Raw genomic sequence first — 18,961 nt, 5'->3', positions numbered from 1 at the left:
GATTTACATGTAGTACAAATCACAAGTTCAATATTTTTCTGGTGTAATTACTTTATGTATTGTTTCAGAGTGGGGCTGCACGTTCTCCTAGACAAAGTTAAAAAAAAGTATTGCTAAAATTTCCTTTTAAACTGTTAATTGTACTAACTTGGATGTATAACCAATTATTGTTAAATAATGAATTTGTGTGACGAGTGCTTGGACCAAATAAATGTGCCTACACCTTCCCCCTCCTGGCTCTGCTACTGTCTGTACATCATAAATGGTAGCAGAGCATAGGCCCCGCACACTTCGACATAGTAAATATTTATAAATATAAAGTGCCAACCCCATAACAAAGTAATGATCATGAAATATAATAAAAGGATATGAAAATTTCGGCCTTAGCCAGGTGACGAGTTCCACACCAATGCAGTTTCCTGTTACACTCGAGTGCTAGGCCCAACATACAACAGCCGGTCATGGAGAACCACGCTAAGCAAGCGAGCACTACGTCCTCCCCACACGATCGCAAACAGCCAAACTCATCGCAGTCCTTAATCGGCAGGCACCAGTTGACTCCCAGCCGCTTCCGTCCTGTCGACATATACTGACTGAGCAGTATTCCCAAGACTGTTGCTTCGTGCACCGGCGCCAACAGCACTCAGCGGTCACGCCCCCCATTGATGCAGAAAAAACACGTGAAATAATCTGGCAGGTAAATCAAAAATGCTGAGCCGTGACACGGCTCAATAGCTATACCAGACCTCTAAATTGGAATCTGATGCTGGCCTCGGCATTCATCTACAACCACATGGATACTCAGTAAATAACACTTAAGTGCCTGGTAGAGGGTGGATAATAAATTATTTGTATGAAACTATATGCTTTCAGAGACCTTTTCAAATCTCAAACATATACAATGTATGTGATGTATGAGCACTCGACTCTGCCACTTTCAAACTGACAGCATTTTGGTGATACATTGATGACACTTTTACAGTGTGGCCTCATGGTGTGGACTGTCTCCAAGAATTTTTATGTCACATGAACTGTAAGATGGCAAGAACTATGCCCCTTACATGAAGTCATTAAAGATCAACTAACTCATATTGAGCGAATGGTAGGGCTGAACCAAAAATGACTGACAAGGCACAATGCATCTTGTAGAGGGTATAGTATGGACGTATTGGAATGATTAATGTCAGGTGATGGTTTTAAAGTAATTTACACTACATTAAAACTTTGTGGATACGTGTCGATTTACTTTACGCTAGTTTACCCCAGGGAAACATTTAGAGTTGACCGTGCCCGGCTAGGGAACGGCGAAGGGAAGCGACAATAGGCAGCTAAGGTCGGCTCAAGCACTGAGAATGCGGTTCCGGGGCGCGGCCTCCAGCTGCCTTAAGATGAGTGACGGTGAGTGGGTGATTGACCCCAACTTCATGCTGGTGTACTGGGAAACAGACGGAGAACTTGTACGCCTGTTGATAAATGTCCGTCGTCGTGTTTTCTGTGAAACATGCGACAAAGCCAGGCTACAGTGTTGCGGTCAACAGAGGTCAAAATATGCATGTTTGTGACTACAGCAACTTCACCCTGAATTCACGGTCCGCAGAGCCTGAAGTAAATCAGGTGAAGAGCAACAGCATGAAATACACCAGCCTCCGATGGGAACGTAAGACCAAGTAATTTTAAGTACTCTCCTGGGAGTCAGAATTCTGGAAAACTTGGTGTTTGTGCTGACGCTAACTTTGATGGGTGACCTGGAGGGAGCTAAATAGAAGAAGGAGAGAGGAAGGGAAATTTTGTGTGAATGTGTTCACTTCCCAGAGCAGGCACTGGCCGGCGCTGGGAAGCGACACATAATTAACGCAACATGTGCTGCAATTGGCGTAAGTGATTTTGCTGGAGGGGAAACTGAGGTGAAGAGCGGACTGGCAGAAGTGTCAGTAGAGGTCGTCCAGAACAGAAGCTTGCCTAGAGTGCGGATGTGGCGTTCTTTACTCAGCTTGCCTGTGAAAGAGTGAGCATCTCTGTAGTTTAGGACTTAGCAAATGGAGCGATTGAGTTTGGAGATAGAAAGTTTTGGTTCCGCTATGTACTGAGCAAGATAGCTAGGAGTGAATAGACGAGCGCAGCCTTGCAGCACCACGAGGTCGGCCGACGTCCACACAACGACGCCGCTCCACCACGCTGTATTCGGTGGTATTGCGCCCGCTCCGGCCACTGATTAATTTGTTGGATCACGTCGGCAAAGTTCCCACGAGGGTTTCATGGGCCGTGTAGTGTAGAATGATTCTCACACTTCGCATTACGCCTGGGTCAGTCGATAGGAATTACTTTCGAGTTATCGCGCTTTACTCCACACAAACGCAATTTATTACCACTGCCTAATAGGAGAGTCTTGTAATGTGATGATTGAAGGTCGGGAGCTAAAATAAATTTGTGCTAATCGGCTGCATCTGTTTTCAGTCAAGTAGTTGAAATCCCAAGTCACTTTCTTAATTAATTTTATGTTCAACATTTGCATCTGGTGTTCAAAATCTGAATATAACATCAATGTGCACCCCTTTTTAATTAAAAGTGATCAATTCTGAATAAATTAATGTAAACACTGCCACCGCAGTTCAATCAAGAGTCACAGGGCCACATTACTTTTTTGCGGCAGTCTTGCACTCTCTGTTGATCTGTTAGTCAATTAGGTGGGGTGAACACACGCCAAAACCAGCTAAGTGATGGGTGGGGTGTTACAAAACATAAAGTTTACCATGGAGATAGAGGAGGATGGTTGTCTGCCGGAAGACTGATGGCGCACTTGGTCGCTCGGTGTACAGAAAGCCCACTCATAGAGACCTATATCTACAAGCTACTAGTTGCCACCTTCCAGCACAAACAATGGGCGTTCTCATAATCTTGATGCACTGTGCCCATACCGACCCCGATAGTCTTCAAGCGGAACTGGAACACCTGCAAAAAGTATTTCTGAAGAGAGGCTTTTCACCTAGGCAAGTGAACAGAGTGATGAAGGCCCACAAACGACGGAAAAAGGGATAGGCCTTCAGGTCGACTGTTTATCTACCATTTATTGGAAATATTTCGTCACAGATGGGCAGGATATTGAGAAAGTATCAAGTGAGAGTCACCTTTTGCCCTCCTTCCATAGTTTCATCACTGGTGGGATCCGTTAAAGACGGCCTGGGCCTGCGTAAATCAGGTGTTTACAAAATTCCGTGTGAATGCTGCAAATCGTATACAGGGCAAACAAGACGAACTGTGCACGAACGCATTGTGGAACACCAACGGCATACTCGCCTTCTCCAACCCAACAAGTCCACAATCGCCGAACATTGTACTTCCAAAGACCATTCCATGAAATACAACGACACAAAAATTTTGGCCCACACATCAAACTTTTGGAGCTCATTTATCAATGAATCTGTGGGAATAAGATTGTCTGACAACGAGACTCTAATCAATCAAGATAGCAGTTATCAGCTGAACTCTGCTTGGAATCCTGTTATAGAGAAACGTCGTAGTCGACGTAGTTATGTGCATAAAGATGAAAATCGACCTGATATCGATACCCAAAGCTTTTACTTTGGAGGGTGCAAGGAGCAGCGCACGGAGTTGTTATGACCGCGCACGCTGAGCAGCGCATGCGCAGTGACACCTCAGAAGGCTTTAAATAGCGCAGCTCAGCGCGTACTCTACAGTGGCACTCACCTGAAGATGGCCACAAGACTCTGCGCCGAAACATCGTGGCAGGACGTTACGGATATCCGGCAGTTCTCCCGTGTTTTTATGGAACAATCTACAATGTACATGCGCAGATTCAAGCGATGAATGAAAATTTGTACCAAAGCTGGGAGTCGAACTGGGGTCTACTGCTTACCAGGCCGATGCGGCAACCACTACGCCACCCTGGCACACTCGCTTTGCACTACCGCACAGGTAGGCTAATCAGTGCAGTTGTGCAAAGGCGCTATGCCACAGCGGTCACTGCATCTGTCTCGTGAGCTGCACACCAGGGTTCGAATCCATTTGTCACTTCAACCTTTACAAATACAGTGAGAAGAACTCCTCAGTTCTTATCTGTTACTAGATACGAAGCCACAAATATACATCTTCGATGTGCAGGAACTGGTCTATTGATGTCCACCAACAGGGATTCCTGTATTATGTCGCGGAACAGCTTGCATATCTCAGAAGGTAAAGGAATTGAGCTGCTGGCTAAGTGGTCAAGTTTGTGTCTCAGTCAGATCCATGTTTTCCATTTTTAAGACGAACGACCTCTGTTAGAGTCATGATTAGTAATCATACTGTGAACTGATGCTTTGTATTTTCTGCACCTGGTGGAGCTTGGACTGAGACAGCGACTCCCCAGTAACATGGTACTCTACATTTGAGCAGTACTGGCATTCACATGGAGGTCCAGGAGGAACGGATCGTCAGGGCAGGGAACAAAATGGCGCACAGTCTCTTGTAGGTCTCGTACCACACAGGCACAAGGTGTAGTCAGAAGCTACAAGGTTCTGCAGGAGAATAGCGACTTCTGTAAGATGACACACTGGACCAGCACTGTGGCTATATTCCGGAGTAGCATTAGGGCTGAGAGATGATCTAGAGTCACTGCGACCACCAAGAAGTTTCGAGAAAGGGTTGAGGAAAGTTTATGTTTTGTTGATTGAGAGAAGAATGTCAGCGACGTAGCTTAAAGGTGGTTCAATGAAGCCTCTGCCATACACTTAATTGTGAATTGCAGAGGAGTGATGTAGATGTACATGCAGAGTACTGACATCCATGTGTCGCTTTCATCCGAACGTGTCTTCTGAGTGCGTAGAAACACTACCAGTATGAGGACGCGCCATTCTCAGTTCAGCTGAATAGTGGCCTACCTATATTTTTAATGAGTGTTTTCTTTACCAAATATATTACTTTGTCCCATTTTCCTACTCACTGACTGAATTGGGTGTCAAGCAACTGACTGCCAGATTTGTGTTTTACTAGCAATCGAACAGCAAAGTACTACAGTAATGTGATACTGTCAGTTGGCAACACATCCTTAAGGGGGGTAGGACGTCAAACGGGCCGACTTGGAGCAGGAGAGGCACCACAGGACATTTTAATTTCTGCTTTTACAGATAAATTCATAAAACTTTGTCAGCATGACCAGGAAGGATTGAGGACTCACACTCATAGCAGTGGAAGTTCAAGAACGTACCAAAATACCTTTTTCTTAAATGTGACATTTCATCATTATTTCACTTACTACTGGCTGCATTTGTTTCTGTAGGTACACTTTTCTTCCTAAGTAAGAGAGATTCTTCGATGAATTTTGCACAGCATACATGCAGTACTTACAGGTGTATGAAACTCTATAATTTTCCAAATCTGTTAAAAACTGTGGTAAAAATTGAGATAAATATAAAATTTTAGTTTTTTTCTAAACAAGAAGTATAAAATGTAACAGTTCATTCATTTTTTCATAAATTAAATAAACTCTAGAGCTTCATACACATGTAACTATAGTTTGTATGCTGTGCAAAATTTATCGAAGAACCTCTCCTACTTAGGAAGAAAAGTGTACCTACAGCAACAAATTCCGCCAGTAGTAAGTGAAAAAATGATGAAATTTCACATGTAAAAAATGTATTTTGTTATATTTTTGAGCTTCCACTACTATGAGTATGAATCCTGAGTCCTTCCTGATCATGCTTTCAAAGTTTTATAAATTTATTTGTAAAAATATAGACAGTGGAAATTAAAATGTCCTGTGGTGCCTCGCCTGCTCCAAGTCGGCCCGTTTGACGTCCTACCACCTCATAAGCCCATAGGTATACAGCACGCTTTTGGAGCATGTACTGTGTTCGAACATTAAGAACGTCCTCGAAGAACGCTCGACTGACACATAGTCAACACGAATTTAGGAAACATCGCCCTTATGAGACACAACTAGCTCTCAACACACACAAAGTGTTGAGTGCTGTTCACAAGGGATTTCAAATTACTACGTATTTCTAGATTTCCAGAAGACTTTTGACACTGTACCACACAAGCTGCTTGTAGTGAAACTACGCGCTTATGGAACATCGCCTCAGTTGTTTGACCGGATTTCGTGTCAGGAGGACAGGTGACAGTTCCCGGTAACTGAGTGAATGTCATCGACTAAAACATAATCGGTTTCTGACGTTCCGCAAGGTAGTGTTATAGGCCGTCTAGAAAACCTTATTTATACAAATATTTACGAGACCATGTCAGGCTGTTTTCAGATGATGCTGTTGTTTATCGTGCAGTCAAGTCGTCAGAAGATAACAAACAACTGAGAAATGTTTTTGAAAAGATATCTGTATGGAGCGAAAATTGGCAGTTGACACTAAATAATGAAAAGTGTTAAGTCATCCACGTGAGTAATAAGAGGCATCCATTAAATTTCGGTTACACGACAACTCAGGCAAATCTAAAGGCCGCAAATTCAACTGAATACCTAGGAATTACAAGTATGACAAACTAAACTGGAAAGAACAAAGAAAAAATGCTGCGGGGAAGGAAAACCAAAGACAGCGTTTCATTGGCAGAAGACTTAGGAAACTGGCTCTGAGCACTATGGGACTTAACAGCTATGGTCCTGAGTCCCCTAGAACTTAGAACTACTTAAACCTAACTAACCTAAGGACAGCACACAACACCCAGTCATCACGAGGCAGAGAAAGTCCCTGACCCCGTCGGGAATCGAACCCGGGAACCCGTGCGCGGGAAGGCAGAAAACCTAGAAAATGCAACAGATCTTTTAAAGGGACTGCCTACACTACGCCTGTCGTCCTCTTTTGGAGCACTGCTGCGTGGTCTGGGATCCTTACCAGTGAGAGTTAGTAGATTACATCGAGAAAGCTCAGATAGGGAAGAGAGCGTCTGAGATAGTACGGGATTTAAGGGTGGACATAATTAAAACAAAGGCGTTTTCCGTTGTGGCAGAATCTTCTCCAGCAATTTTAAACTTTCTCCTCCGAGTGCAAAAGTATTTTGTTGACACTGGCCTACATAGGCATAATCTGTCATCGCAATAAAATAAGGGAAATCAGAGATCGCACTGAATGATACAGGTGTCCACTGTTTCCACACACTGTTAATGTTTGGAATAATAGAGAACTATTGTGTAAGGGGTTCGATGAACCCCCGGCCAGGCACTTAAGTGTGTTTGCGGAGTATCATGTAGATGTAGATTTTCTCAGAGATGGGTTATTGGTGACTGGTGTGGTTACAACCAATAGCTGCTCGAGTGGACTATGGTGTGAACAGTCTTTTGGTAGCTGGGTAGTAATACTAGCAAAATGGCTGGGGCTTAGCCTCAAGGTAGATCTCCTGGGCCGTCCGGGGTGGCCGCGTGGTTCTAGGCGCTTCAGTCTGGAACCGTGCTACCGCTATGGTCGCAGGTTCGAATCCCCCCTCAGCCCTCCTTAGGTTGGTTAGGTTTAAGTAGTTCTAAGTTCTAGGGGACTGTGACCTTAGATGTTCATTCCCACTGTGCTCAGAGCCATTTGAACCATTTGAACCAAGATCTCATAGCAAAATAGACCATGAAAATAGGCTTCCAGCAGGCACTCCGAGACTCGGTGGAAGGATTGTGTAAGTGACACGATAAACCGTCTGCTTGGCACTTAGGTGTGATTTGCGGAGTATCTGTGTAGCTGTAGATGTAGATGTAAATTTTCTCAAAAACCGGTTATTGGCGACTGGTGCGGGTCCGTTCGATTACATCCAACAGCTGGTGGAGTGGACCAAGATGTGGACGGTCCCCTGGTAAGTGGGTTCCTATCCTTGCAAATGACTGGGCCTTAGCCTTAAGGTAGTCCTCGTGGAAGAATATTCCATCGAAATAGGCGTCCAGCAGGCACTCTGAGTCTCGGGGGAAGGATAACCCACAAATGGCAGCACCATCCAGGACGTGTAGGGCAGTGCGAACGAATAAAGACACCAAATACATGGGCCGAGTGTCTAGAGACGTGAGCTGCTTTTGAGCCAACTGCTGAACCGATAGGCGCCCCACAGTCACGGCGACCACTGCGAGGACCTCAGCCTCGTGACTTTCAAGACAGCAGGCCTCGTGCCGGAGGAAAGAAAGTGCGGCAGCCGGAACCGCGAGGTACTGGGCCTGAAGAGACCTCAGAGAAGTACCGTTCCCATCTGGGGCGCCCACTATGTAGGTGAAGAGCCGCCAGCGCGATTCCACATCAGCCCTCCACAGCCGTCGCAGTCCTGGGTGTGTCACACCAGGGGGCAGCCACTTCGAGACCCCCACCTCCTCGTGACACACGTCTGACCGCCTGGTGAAGAACTCCTCCACTCTGAAAGGCCCCTCTCCACTTTCCCAGAGCAGCACAGTGTACATCCTGCGCTTCACGGGCTGGAGTACCTCTGCTGTCGACAGTACATTTTGAGCACCATTCGTCATGTCCGCTAGGGCGGGACCCGCACGGAAGGTGTGACATTTGGCTAGGGACAGAACCATTCCTGGTATTTCGCCCGACACGTGCTTCGATTCTATGAAGCGCAGCACCTGCGACCAATCGGAACCTTCCGCAGGACTGCCAGAGACTGTCGGCTTGCACTCGTACTGACCAATTGCAACTTCCACAGCCTCGAGGAATTCTGCCCACCTGTCACCAAATGCAATCCGACACATTTCATCGACTGCATTATCCTTCACCAGCTTCGCTACAGCGGCCAAAGGGTTCCCCCTGCAGTTATAAAAGTCTTGCAGTCGTCCGTGGACACGCTGTAGCTCATCTGCTTTGATAAAACTGTCTCCTGCAAATGTCCCAAATGCTGACAGATGCTCTAGTGGGATGCCTAGATGTGAGGCGATAACTGCTGGGCGAAACCTCCTTAGACTCACGCCCTCTTCTGCCTTTGGCTCACCGTGGAAAATTAAAAGGCTTGGCACACCACTATACACCAGGAAATCGGTATTCGTGTTCAACACCCCCAGGCAGTTCGTGTTTCTGGCTGCGTACTGCGCTATCTCCTGATGGCAGATGCCTGTAGAAAGTCGCACCTCACTATTTGGTTCTTCCCTGAAGATGACGGGTGCACACAGTATCAGACCTTCCGGAAAGCGCTTCTGCCTCACTCGCCTTGAACCCTTTCTCTTGTGTGGTCCTCGAGTACCTGCTCAAATGCTCTGCACTCTCCCTATTCTGTCACACCCACTTCTCTTTCTTGTCAACAGACGGTAGTCCGTAGAAGTAGAACACGAGATGCACTCCACAATTTCTGAAGCGCCGCACAAAGTTCGTGCACGCTTCTCGGAATTCTTTGCACTGCCCACTCCAGTAGAAGTCACACCTTCGGTACAGGTACCACACGCATTGTCTTCCATCTACTACAACCACTGGTGTCTGGCCAGTCTTCTTTCTGCATTCGTCTGCGATTTCCGCCAGGACCACTTCTTCATACAGCTCATGTCTTTGAGCGTACTGGAGAATGGACAAGCAGCCCATTCTTCTGCTTACTTCCTAGCTCTGGAGGAAGATACAGTCAGTATGTGATCAAAAGTATCCACACACTCCAAAAACACCTACTGTGAGGTACTCCACATCAGTGACCTCAGTAGTCATTAGACATCGTGAGAGAGCAGAATGGGGCGCTGCACGGGAACCATGGACTTCGAACGTGGTTGGTTGTTTTTGGGGAAGGAGACCAGACAGCGAGGTCATCTGTCTCATCGGATTAGGGAAGAACAGGGAAGAAAGTCGGCCGTGCCCTTTGAAAGGAACCATCCCGGCATTCGCCTGTAGTGATTTAGGGAAATCACGGAAAACTTAAATTGAGGATGGCTGGACGCGGGATTGAACCGTCGTCCTCCCGAATGAGAGTCCAGTGTTTAACCACTGCGCCACCTCGCTCGTTTCTAACGTGGTCACGTGCTTGGGTGTCACTTGGGTCATACGTCGGTACGCGAGATTTCCTCATTCCTAAACATCCCTAGGTCCATTGTTTCCGATGTGATAGTGAAGCTGAAACGTGGAGGGACACGCACAGCACAAAAGCATGCAGGCCGACCTCGTCTGTTGACTGACACAGACCGCCGACAGTTGAAGGGATCAGTAATGTGTGATTGGCAGACGTCTATCCAGACCATCACACAGAAATTACACACTGCATCAGGATCCACTGCAAGTACTACGAGAGTTAGGCGGGAGGTGAGAAAACTTGGATATCATGGTCGAGCGGCTGCTCATAAGCTACACATCACGGAGGTAAATGCCAAATGACGACTCGCTTGGTGCAAGGAGCGCAAACATTCGACGATTGAACAGTGGAGAAAGGTTGGGTGGAGTTACGAATCACGGTACACAATGTGGCGATCCGATTGCACGGTATGGGTATGGCGAATGCCCGGTCAACGTCGTCTGCCGGCGTGTATAGTGCCAACAGAAAATTTCGGAGGAGGTGATATTATGGTGTGGGCCGTGTTTTTCATGGAGGGGGCTTTCACACCCAGCGTTTTGCGTCGCATTATCACATCACAGGCCTACATTGATGTTTTAAGCACCTTCTTGCTTCACATTGTTGAAGAGCAATTCGGGGATGGCGATTGCATCTTCCAACACGATCGAGCAACTGTTCGTAAATCACGGCCTGTGGCGGAGTGGTTACACGACCATTACATCCCTGTAATGGACTGGCCTGCACAGGGTCCTGACCTGAAACCTGTAGACCTATAGAACACCTATGGGATGTTTTGTAACACCGACTTCTTGCCAGGCCTCAACGACCGACATCGATACCTCTTCTCAATGCAGCACTCCTTGAATAATGGACTGCAATTCCCCATGAAACCTTCCAGCACCTGATTGAAGGTATGCCTGCGAGAGTGAAAGCTGTCATCAACGCTAAGGGACGGACAACACCATATTGAATTCGAGTATTATCGATGGAGGGCGCCACGAGATGAGATGTCGGGATACTTTGGATCACATAGTACATCTCATGATAACCATTCAGTTTTTTGTACATTACATTACATGAGAAGAGCGTTCTTCTGTTCGAAAGTCCACACCTGATTGTGAAAAGTGAGATGAAGATTATAAGATGTCGAGGTGCTTCTTGTAATACATTTCAGCCCCACCTTCTGAATGAAAAGTCTCCAGTTATTGAGAGACAACTGTGAATATCAGAGAAGGTGTGAAAGCTAACCGTTGACTTGTAACTTAACTGTCCAACAGAAATTTTGACACAATTCTAAATCCGCTTCACGACCCTTTTTCAGAAGTAACCCATCTAATTCGAAAGGATATTTAGCAGCAAACTGTCAAAATCTCTTACGCGGATCGTAGGTTTCGTGTTCATGTGTCTCAGAAGGGCACTGATTAATTAAACTTAGCATGGAAGTCTCGAAGGATGATGGCTGTTTAATGTAATTTATTAATTTATCTACACATCCATTTCCGTAGGACCAAAGTGAGGAGAAAACATGGAAAGTGTCAGTATATGAAATTACTACATAAAAGTAGTAATAGATAAAATAAAATTATTATGAACCCGAAGAAAGTTAAGCCATACGTATAAGTAAACGCAGTCGACAATACAACAAGAATCAGCTTAATTTTTCAAGGAACTCCACTACAGAATAGAAGGAGTGACCGATCAGGAAACTCTTCAGTTTCGATTTGAAAGGGTGTGGATTACTGTTAAGATTTTTGAATTCTTGTGGTAAATTATTGAAAATTGATGCAGCAGTATACGGCACACCTTTCTGCACAAGAGTTAAGTAAATCCTATCCAGATGCAGGTTTAATTTCTGCCGAATATTAACTGAGTGAAAGTACTTATTCTTGGGAAAAAGCTTATATTTTTAACAAGAAATGACAGTAAGGAATATGTATATTGAGAGGCCAATGTCAAAATACCCAGACTCGTGAACAGGGGTTCGCAAGAGGTTCCTGAACTAATGAGTACCATCCTATAAAATGAAGACCCATGCAGCAAAAATGTCTTTGCAAATTGTGTGATATGAATCTAAGTGAACGAAATTACTTTTTTGACACTCTTAACAGTTACCGATAAAGTGGCGTGTAAGACTGATCTGACTTATGGCTGCCATGAAAACTATGTGCAGCGACAAACTGCATCAGCAATACTTACCGTGGGGCTATAAATATTACGTAGTATAAAGCATAGCTCGTGACACTACAAAGTGAGGCAACGAAACTGATAAATGGGATATACAGCTAGCCGGCACAGATCATGAATAAGCAAAGCTATTGCCTACTGCATATCATTCCACCACCATTTTCAGTGAACAGCTTTTCTGGCATGATTGTACCTCTTAATGAGCAGATAACGCCAGCCTCTTCTGGTACCTTTAACATACCATAAAACCTTTTAATAAAGGTTATATCAAAGCCATCCGTCTTCAGACCACAAGTGGCCCAACGGGACAATCCGACCGCCGTGCCATCAACAGATGAGGATGCGTACAGGAGGGGCGTGTGGTCAGCACACCGCTCTCCCGGTCGTTATGATGGTTTTCTGTGACCGGAGCCGCTACTATTCGGTCGAGTAGCTCCTCAATTGGCACCACGAGGCAGAGTGCACCCAGAAAAATGGCAACAGCGCGTGGCGCTTAACTTCGGTGATCTCACGGGAACCGGTGTGTCCACTGCGGCAAGGCCGTCCCCATAAGTAGATTATATCACAATTTTAAATTGTTAAATACGACCAGTAATTAGGTGAAATACTGATATGTAAATTTTTGTCGCACCTATAACCCACAAAACAGGCAACATGTATCAGGGACGGGGAGAAGTTTTAGTGTTTAACGTCCAGTGGACATCGAGGTCGTTACGGATGGAGCACAGGTTCAGATAAGGGAGGGTGGGGGAATGAAATTGGCTGCGCCGTTTCAAAGGAACCATCCCATCATTTGTCTGAAGCGATTTAGTGAAATCACGAGAAAACTAAATCAGGATGGACGGAAACGGGTTTAAACCGTCGTCCTCCCTAATACGAGTGCAGTGTGCTAACCAGTGCACCACTTCGCTCGATATGCACCATGAACCACGTACCATCAGCCGCTTAGTAACCTAGATGCATTCTCAGTTAGCGTTACCATTAAGGAAACAGGAAACATCGAGTTTCACGTCTTGTTAGTTGATCATGCCTCAAGACCGAACGTTGGTAGCTTATTGAAATGTTATGAGTTATCATTAGACGTCAGTAATTATTTGTAACATTACTATTGTTCTAAAATACCCCTTCATTATCGTTAAAACACTAACAGCTCAGAAACTGGCAGGAGTATATGGATATGGTTGGGTAGTTGGATAGTTCCGTACAATTTTCGTAAGGGCCTAAGTAAGTAACGACGCTCCAAATAGCATAGTTAAAATTTTGATAGCGAATCATCTTCAGAAAATACAGTCTACAATTGTTTCATACTTTGACATCGTGATGGTGCTTCGTTAAAAGTTTGGTAACGAATCATCTTCAGAAAATACAGTCTACAACTGTTCACACATTTTTATTGTGGTCGTGCTTGGTTAAAAGTTTGGTAGCAAAGCATCTTCAGAAAAAACTATCTACAGTTGTTTCACACATTTTCATCGTGGTCGTGCTTGGTTAAAAGTTTGGCAGCGAATCACCTTCAGAAAATACAGCCTACAATTGTTTCATACCTTTTCATAGTGGTCGTACTTGGTTAAAATTTGGTAGCGAATCATTTCCAGAAAATACAGTGTACAACTGATCACACATCTTCATCGTGGTCGTGCTAGGTTAAAATTTTGGTAGCGAATCATCTTCAGAAAATACAATTTACAACTGATCACACATTTTCATCGTGGTCGTGCTTGGTTAAAAGTTTGATAGCGAATCATCTTCAGAAAATACAGTGTACAATTATTTCACACATTTTTATCGTGATCGTGCTTGGTTAAAAGTTTGGTAGCGCATCATCTTCAGAAAATACAGTCTACAACTGTTCACACATTTTTATTGTGGTCGTGCTTGGTTAAAAGTTTGGTAGCGAATCATCTTCAGAAAATGCAGTCTACATTTGCTTCATACTTTGTAATCGTGGTCGTGCTTAATTAAAAGTTTGGCAGCGAATCAAGTACAGAAAATACAGTCTACAATTGTTTCATACTTTTAATCGTAGCCGTACTTGGTTAAAATTTTGGTAGCGAATAATCTTCAGAAAATACAGTGTACAACTGTTCACACATTTTCATCGTGGTCATGCTTCGTTAAAAGTTTGGTACCGAATCATTTTCAGAAAATACAGTGTACAACTGTTCACACATTTTTATCATGGTCGTGCTTGGTTAAAAGTTTGGTAACGAATCATCTTCAGAAAATACAGTCTACAACTGTTCACACATTTTTATTGTGGTCGTGCTTGGTTAAAAGTTTGGTAGCAAAGCATCTTCAGAAAAAACTATCTACAGTTGTTTCACACATTTTCATCGTGGTCGTGCTTGGTTAAAAGTTTGGCAGCGAATCACCTTCAGAAAATACAGCCTACAATTGTTTCATACCTTTTCATAGTGGTCGTACTTGGTTAAAATTTGGTAGCGAATCATTTCCAGAAAATATAGTGTACAACTGATGACACATCTTCATCGTGGTCGTGCTAGGTTAAAATTTTGGTAGCGAATCATCTTCAGAAAATACAATTTACAACTGATCACACATTTTCATCGTGGTCGTGCTTGGTTAAAAGTTTGATAGCGAATCATCTTCAGAAAATACAGTGTACAATTATTTCACACATTTTTATCGTGATCGTGCTTGGTTAAAAGTTTGGTAGCGCATCATCTTCAGAAAATGCAGTCTACATTTGCTTCATACTTTGTAATCGTGGTCGTGCTTAATTAAAAGTTTGGCAGCGAATCAAGTTCAGAAAATACAGTCTACAATTGTTTCATACTTTTAATCGTAGCCGTACTTGGTTAAAATTTTGGTAGCGAATAATCTTCAGAAAATACAGTGTACAACTGTTCACACATTTTCATCGTGGTCATGCTTGGTTAAAAGTTTGGTACCGAATCATTTTCAGAAAATACAGTGTACAAATGTTCACACATTTTTATCATGGTCGTGCTTGGTTAAAAGTTTGGTAGCGAATCATCATCTGAAAATACAGTCTGGAATTGTTTCACACATTTTTATCGTGGTCGTGCTTGGTTAAAAGTTTGGTAGCGAATCATCTTCTGAAAATACAGTCTGGAATTGTTTCACACATCTTTATCGTGGTCGTGCTTGGTTAAAAGTTTGGTAGCGAATCATCTTCTGAAAATACAGTCTGGAATTGTTTCACACATTTTTATCGTGGTCGTGCTTCGTTAAAAGTTTGGTAGCGAATCATCTTCTGAAAATACAGTCTGGAATTGTTTCACACATTTTTTATCGTGGTCGTGCTTCGTTAAAAGTTTGGTAGCGTATCATCTTCATAAAATACAGTGTACAACTTTTTACACATTTTTATCGTGGGCGTGCGTGGTTAAAAGTTTGGTAGCGAATAATCTTCAGAAAATACAGTCTACAATTGCCTTATACTTTTTCATTGTGGTCGTGCTTGAATAAAGGTTTGGTAGGGAATCATCTTCAGAAAATACAGTCTACAATTCCCTCATACTTTTTCATCATGGTCGTGCTTGATTAAAAGTTCGGAAACAAAAGAAAAATTTGGAGTAGGTATTAAAATTCATGGAGACGAAGTAAAAGCTTTGAGGTTCGCGATGACATTGTAATTCTGTCAGAGACGGCAAAGGACTTGGAGGAGCAGTTGAATGGAATGGACTGTGTCTTGAAAGGAGGATATAAGATGAACATTAACAAAAGCAAAACGAGGATAATGGAATGTAGTCAAATTAAATCTGGTGATGCTGAGGGAATTAGATTAGGAAATGAGACACTTAAAGTAGTAAAGGAGTTTTGCTATTTATGAAGTAAAAGAACTGATGATGGTCGAAGTAGAGAGGATATAAAATGTAGACTGGCAATGGCAAGGAAAGCGTTTCTGAAGAAGAGATATTTGTTAACATCGAATATAGATTTATGTATCAGGAAGTCGTTTCTGAAAGTATTTGTTTGGAGTGTAGCCATGTATGGAAGTGAAACATGGACGATAACTAGTTTGGACAAGAAGAGAATAGAAGCTTTCGAAATGTGGTGCTACAGAAGAATACTGAAGATAAGGTGGATAGATCACGTAACTAATGAGGAGGTATTGAATTGGATTGGGGAGAAGAGAAGTTTGTGGCACAACTTGACTAGAAGAAGGGATCGGTTGGTAGGACATGTTTTGAGGCATCAAGGGATCACAAATTTAGCATTGGAGGGCAGCGTGGAGGGTAATAATCGTAGAGGGAGACCGAGAGATGAGTACACTAAGCAGATTCAGAAGGATGTAGGTTGCAGTAGGTACTGGGAGATGAAGCAGCTTGCACAGGATAGAGTAACATGGAGAGCTGCATCAAACAAGTCTCAGGACTGAAGACAACAACAACAACAGCGAATCTTCTTCAGAAGATACAGTTTAAAATTGGTTCATACTTTGTCATCATGGTCGCGCTTGGTTCAAAGTGTAACAGCACATCATCTTCTGAAAATACAGTGTACAACTGTTGACACATTTTAACTGTGGTCGTGCTTGGTTAATAGTATAGTAGCGAATCATTTTCAGAAAATACAGTCTACAATTGTTTCACATATTGTTATTGTGGTAGTGCTTATTTAAACGTTTGGTAGCGAATCATCTTCAGAAAATACAGTCTACAACTGTTCACACATTTTTATCATGGTTGTGCTTGGTTAAAAGTTTGGTAGCGAATCATCTTCAGAAAATACAGTCTACAACTGTTCACACATTTTTATCGTGGTCGTGCTTGGTTAAATGTTAGGTAGCAAATCATCTTCAGAAAATAAATTGTACAATTGTTCTCACATTTTTATCGTGGTAGTGATTGGTTAAAAGTTTGGTAGCGAATCATCTTCAGAAAATGAAGTGTACAGTTGTTACATACATTTTCACTGTGGTCATGCTTGGTTAAAAGTTTGGTAGCGAATCATTTTCAGAAAATACAGTCTACTATTGTCTCATACTTTTTCATCGTGGTTGTGCTTGCTTAAAAATTTGGTTGCAAATCATCATCAGGAAATACAATCTACAATTGTTTCATACTTTATCATTGTGGTCATGATTGATTAAAGGTTTGGTAATGAATCATCTTCATAAAATACAGTCTACAACCGTTCAAACATTTTTATCGTGGTCATGCTTGGTTAAAAGTTTGTTAGTGAATCATCTTCAGAAAATCCAGCCTACAACTGTTCACACATTTTTATCGTGGTAGTGTACAACTATTCACACATTTTTATTGTGGTTGTGCTTGGTTAAAAGTTTGGTAGCGAATCATCTTCAAAAAATAAAGTTTACAATTGTTTCACACATTTTCATCGTGGTTGTGCTTGGTTAATCGTTTGGTAGCGAATCATCGTCAGAAAACACAGTCTACAACTGTTCACACATTTTTATCTTGGTCGTGCTTGGTTAACATTTTGGTAGCGAATCATCTTCAGGAAATACAGTCTAAAACTGTTCACACATTTTTATCTTGGTCATGCTTGGTAAAAAGATTGGTAGCGAATCATTTTCAGAGAATACAGTGTACAACTTTTCACACATTTTTATCGTGGTCATGCTTGGTTAAAAGTATGGTAGCGAATCATCTTCAGGAAATACAGATTACAACTGTTCACATATTTTTATCGTAGTCTTGCTTGGTTAGAAGTTTGGTAGCGCATCATCTTCAGAAAAGAGTCTACAATTGTTTCACACATTTTCATCGTGGTCGTGCTTGGTTAAAATTTTTATAGTGAATCATCTTTAGAAAATACAGTCTACAATTGTTTCTCACTTTTTCATCGTTGACGTGCTTGGTTAAAAGTTTGGTAGCGAATCATCTTCAGAAAATATCGTGTACAACTGTTCACTCGTTTTTATCGTGGTCGTGCTTGGTTGAACGTTTGGTAGCGAATCATCTTCAGAAAATACAGCCTACAATTGTTTCAAACATTTTTATCGTGTTCGTGCTTTGTTAAACGATTGGTAGCGAATCATCTTCAGAAAATAAAGTGTACATTTGTTTCACACATTTTCATTGTGGTCGTGCTTGGTTAAACATTTGGTAGCGAATCATCTTCAGAAAATACAGTCTATAATTGTTTGATACTTTTTCATCGTGGTCGTGATTGATTGAATGGTTAATAGCGAATCATATTCAGAAAATAGTCTACAACTGTTCACACATTTTTATATCGGTCGTGCTTTGTTAAAAGTTTGGCTGCGAATCATCTTCAGAAAATAGTGTATACAGTTGTTTCACACATTTTTATTGCGGTCGTGCTTGGTTAAAAGTTTGGTTGCGAATCATCTTTAGAAAATAGTGTATACAGTTCTTTCACACATTTTTATCGTGGGCGTGCTAGGTTAAACGTTTGGTAGCGAATCATCTTCAGAAAATACAGTCTACAACTGTTTCACACTTTGTTACCGTGGTCATACTTGTGTCGCGGATAGTTTTCACAGATTTTGACCAAAATCAGATGTAGTTCCAAAAAGAGAACACACTGAGCCCAACACGACTGAAATACAAACTGTGATGTTGCAATTCAAATGAAGACAGTAAAACAACTACTGCAAAACGGCATTAATAATGACTAGTTTCATCTACATCTACACCATACGCACAAGCCAACTTATCGTGTGTAGTGGAGGGTACTTTCGGTACCACTATCTGAACCCACTAACCCTTTTCCACTCGCGACTTGTGCGTGGGAAGAATGATTGTCGATAAGCCTCTGTATGGGCTCTAATTTCTCGAATTATCTCCTAGTGACCAATATGCGATATGTATGTGGGGTGAACTAACACACTACTGGCCATTAAAATTGCTTCACCACTAAGATGACGTGC

At 42.7% G+C, this 18,961-nt stretch overlaps 1 protein-coding gene across 1 annotated transcript; it reads right to left on the bottom strand.

Annotated features, from left to right (window-relative positions):
* Positions 1-7,702: 7,702 nt before the first annotated feature.
* On the bottom strand, positions 7,703-8,662 carry LOC126293206 (constitutive coactivator of peroxisome proliferator-activated receptor gamma-like). Its single transcript, XM_049986330.1, has one exon. It carries the CDS (start codon positions 8,660-8,662, stop codon positions 7,703-7,705), a length of 960 nt encoding a protein of 319 aa, XP_049842287.1.
* Between the last annotated feature and the right edge of the window lie 10,299 nt (positions 8,663-18,961).

Source organism: Schistocerca gregaria, chromosome 10 (genome assembly GCF_023897955.1).
Source record: "Schistocerca gregaria isolate iqSchGreg1 chromosome 10, iqSchGreg1.2, whole genome shotgun sequence".
In the NCBI taxonomy this organism is placed as follows: domain Eukaryota; kingdom Metazoa; phylum Arthropoda; class Insecta; order Orthoptera; family Acrididae; genus Schistocerca; species Schistocerca gregaria.
The sequence above is the reverse complement of the archived record's forward strand: the minus strand, read 5'-3'. Positions and strand labels throughout refer to the sequence as shown.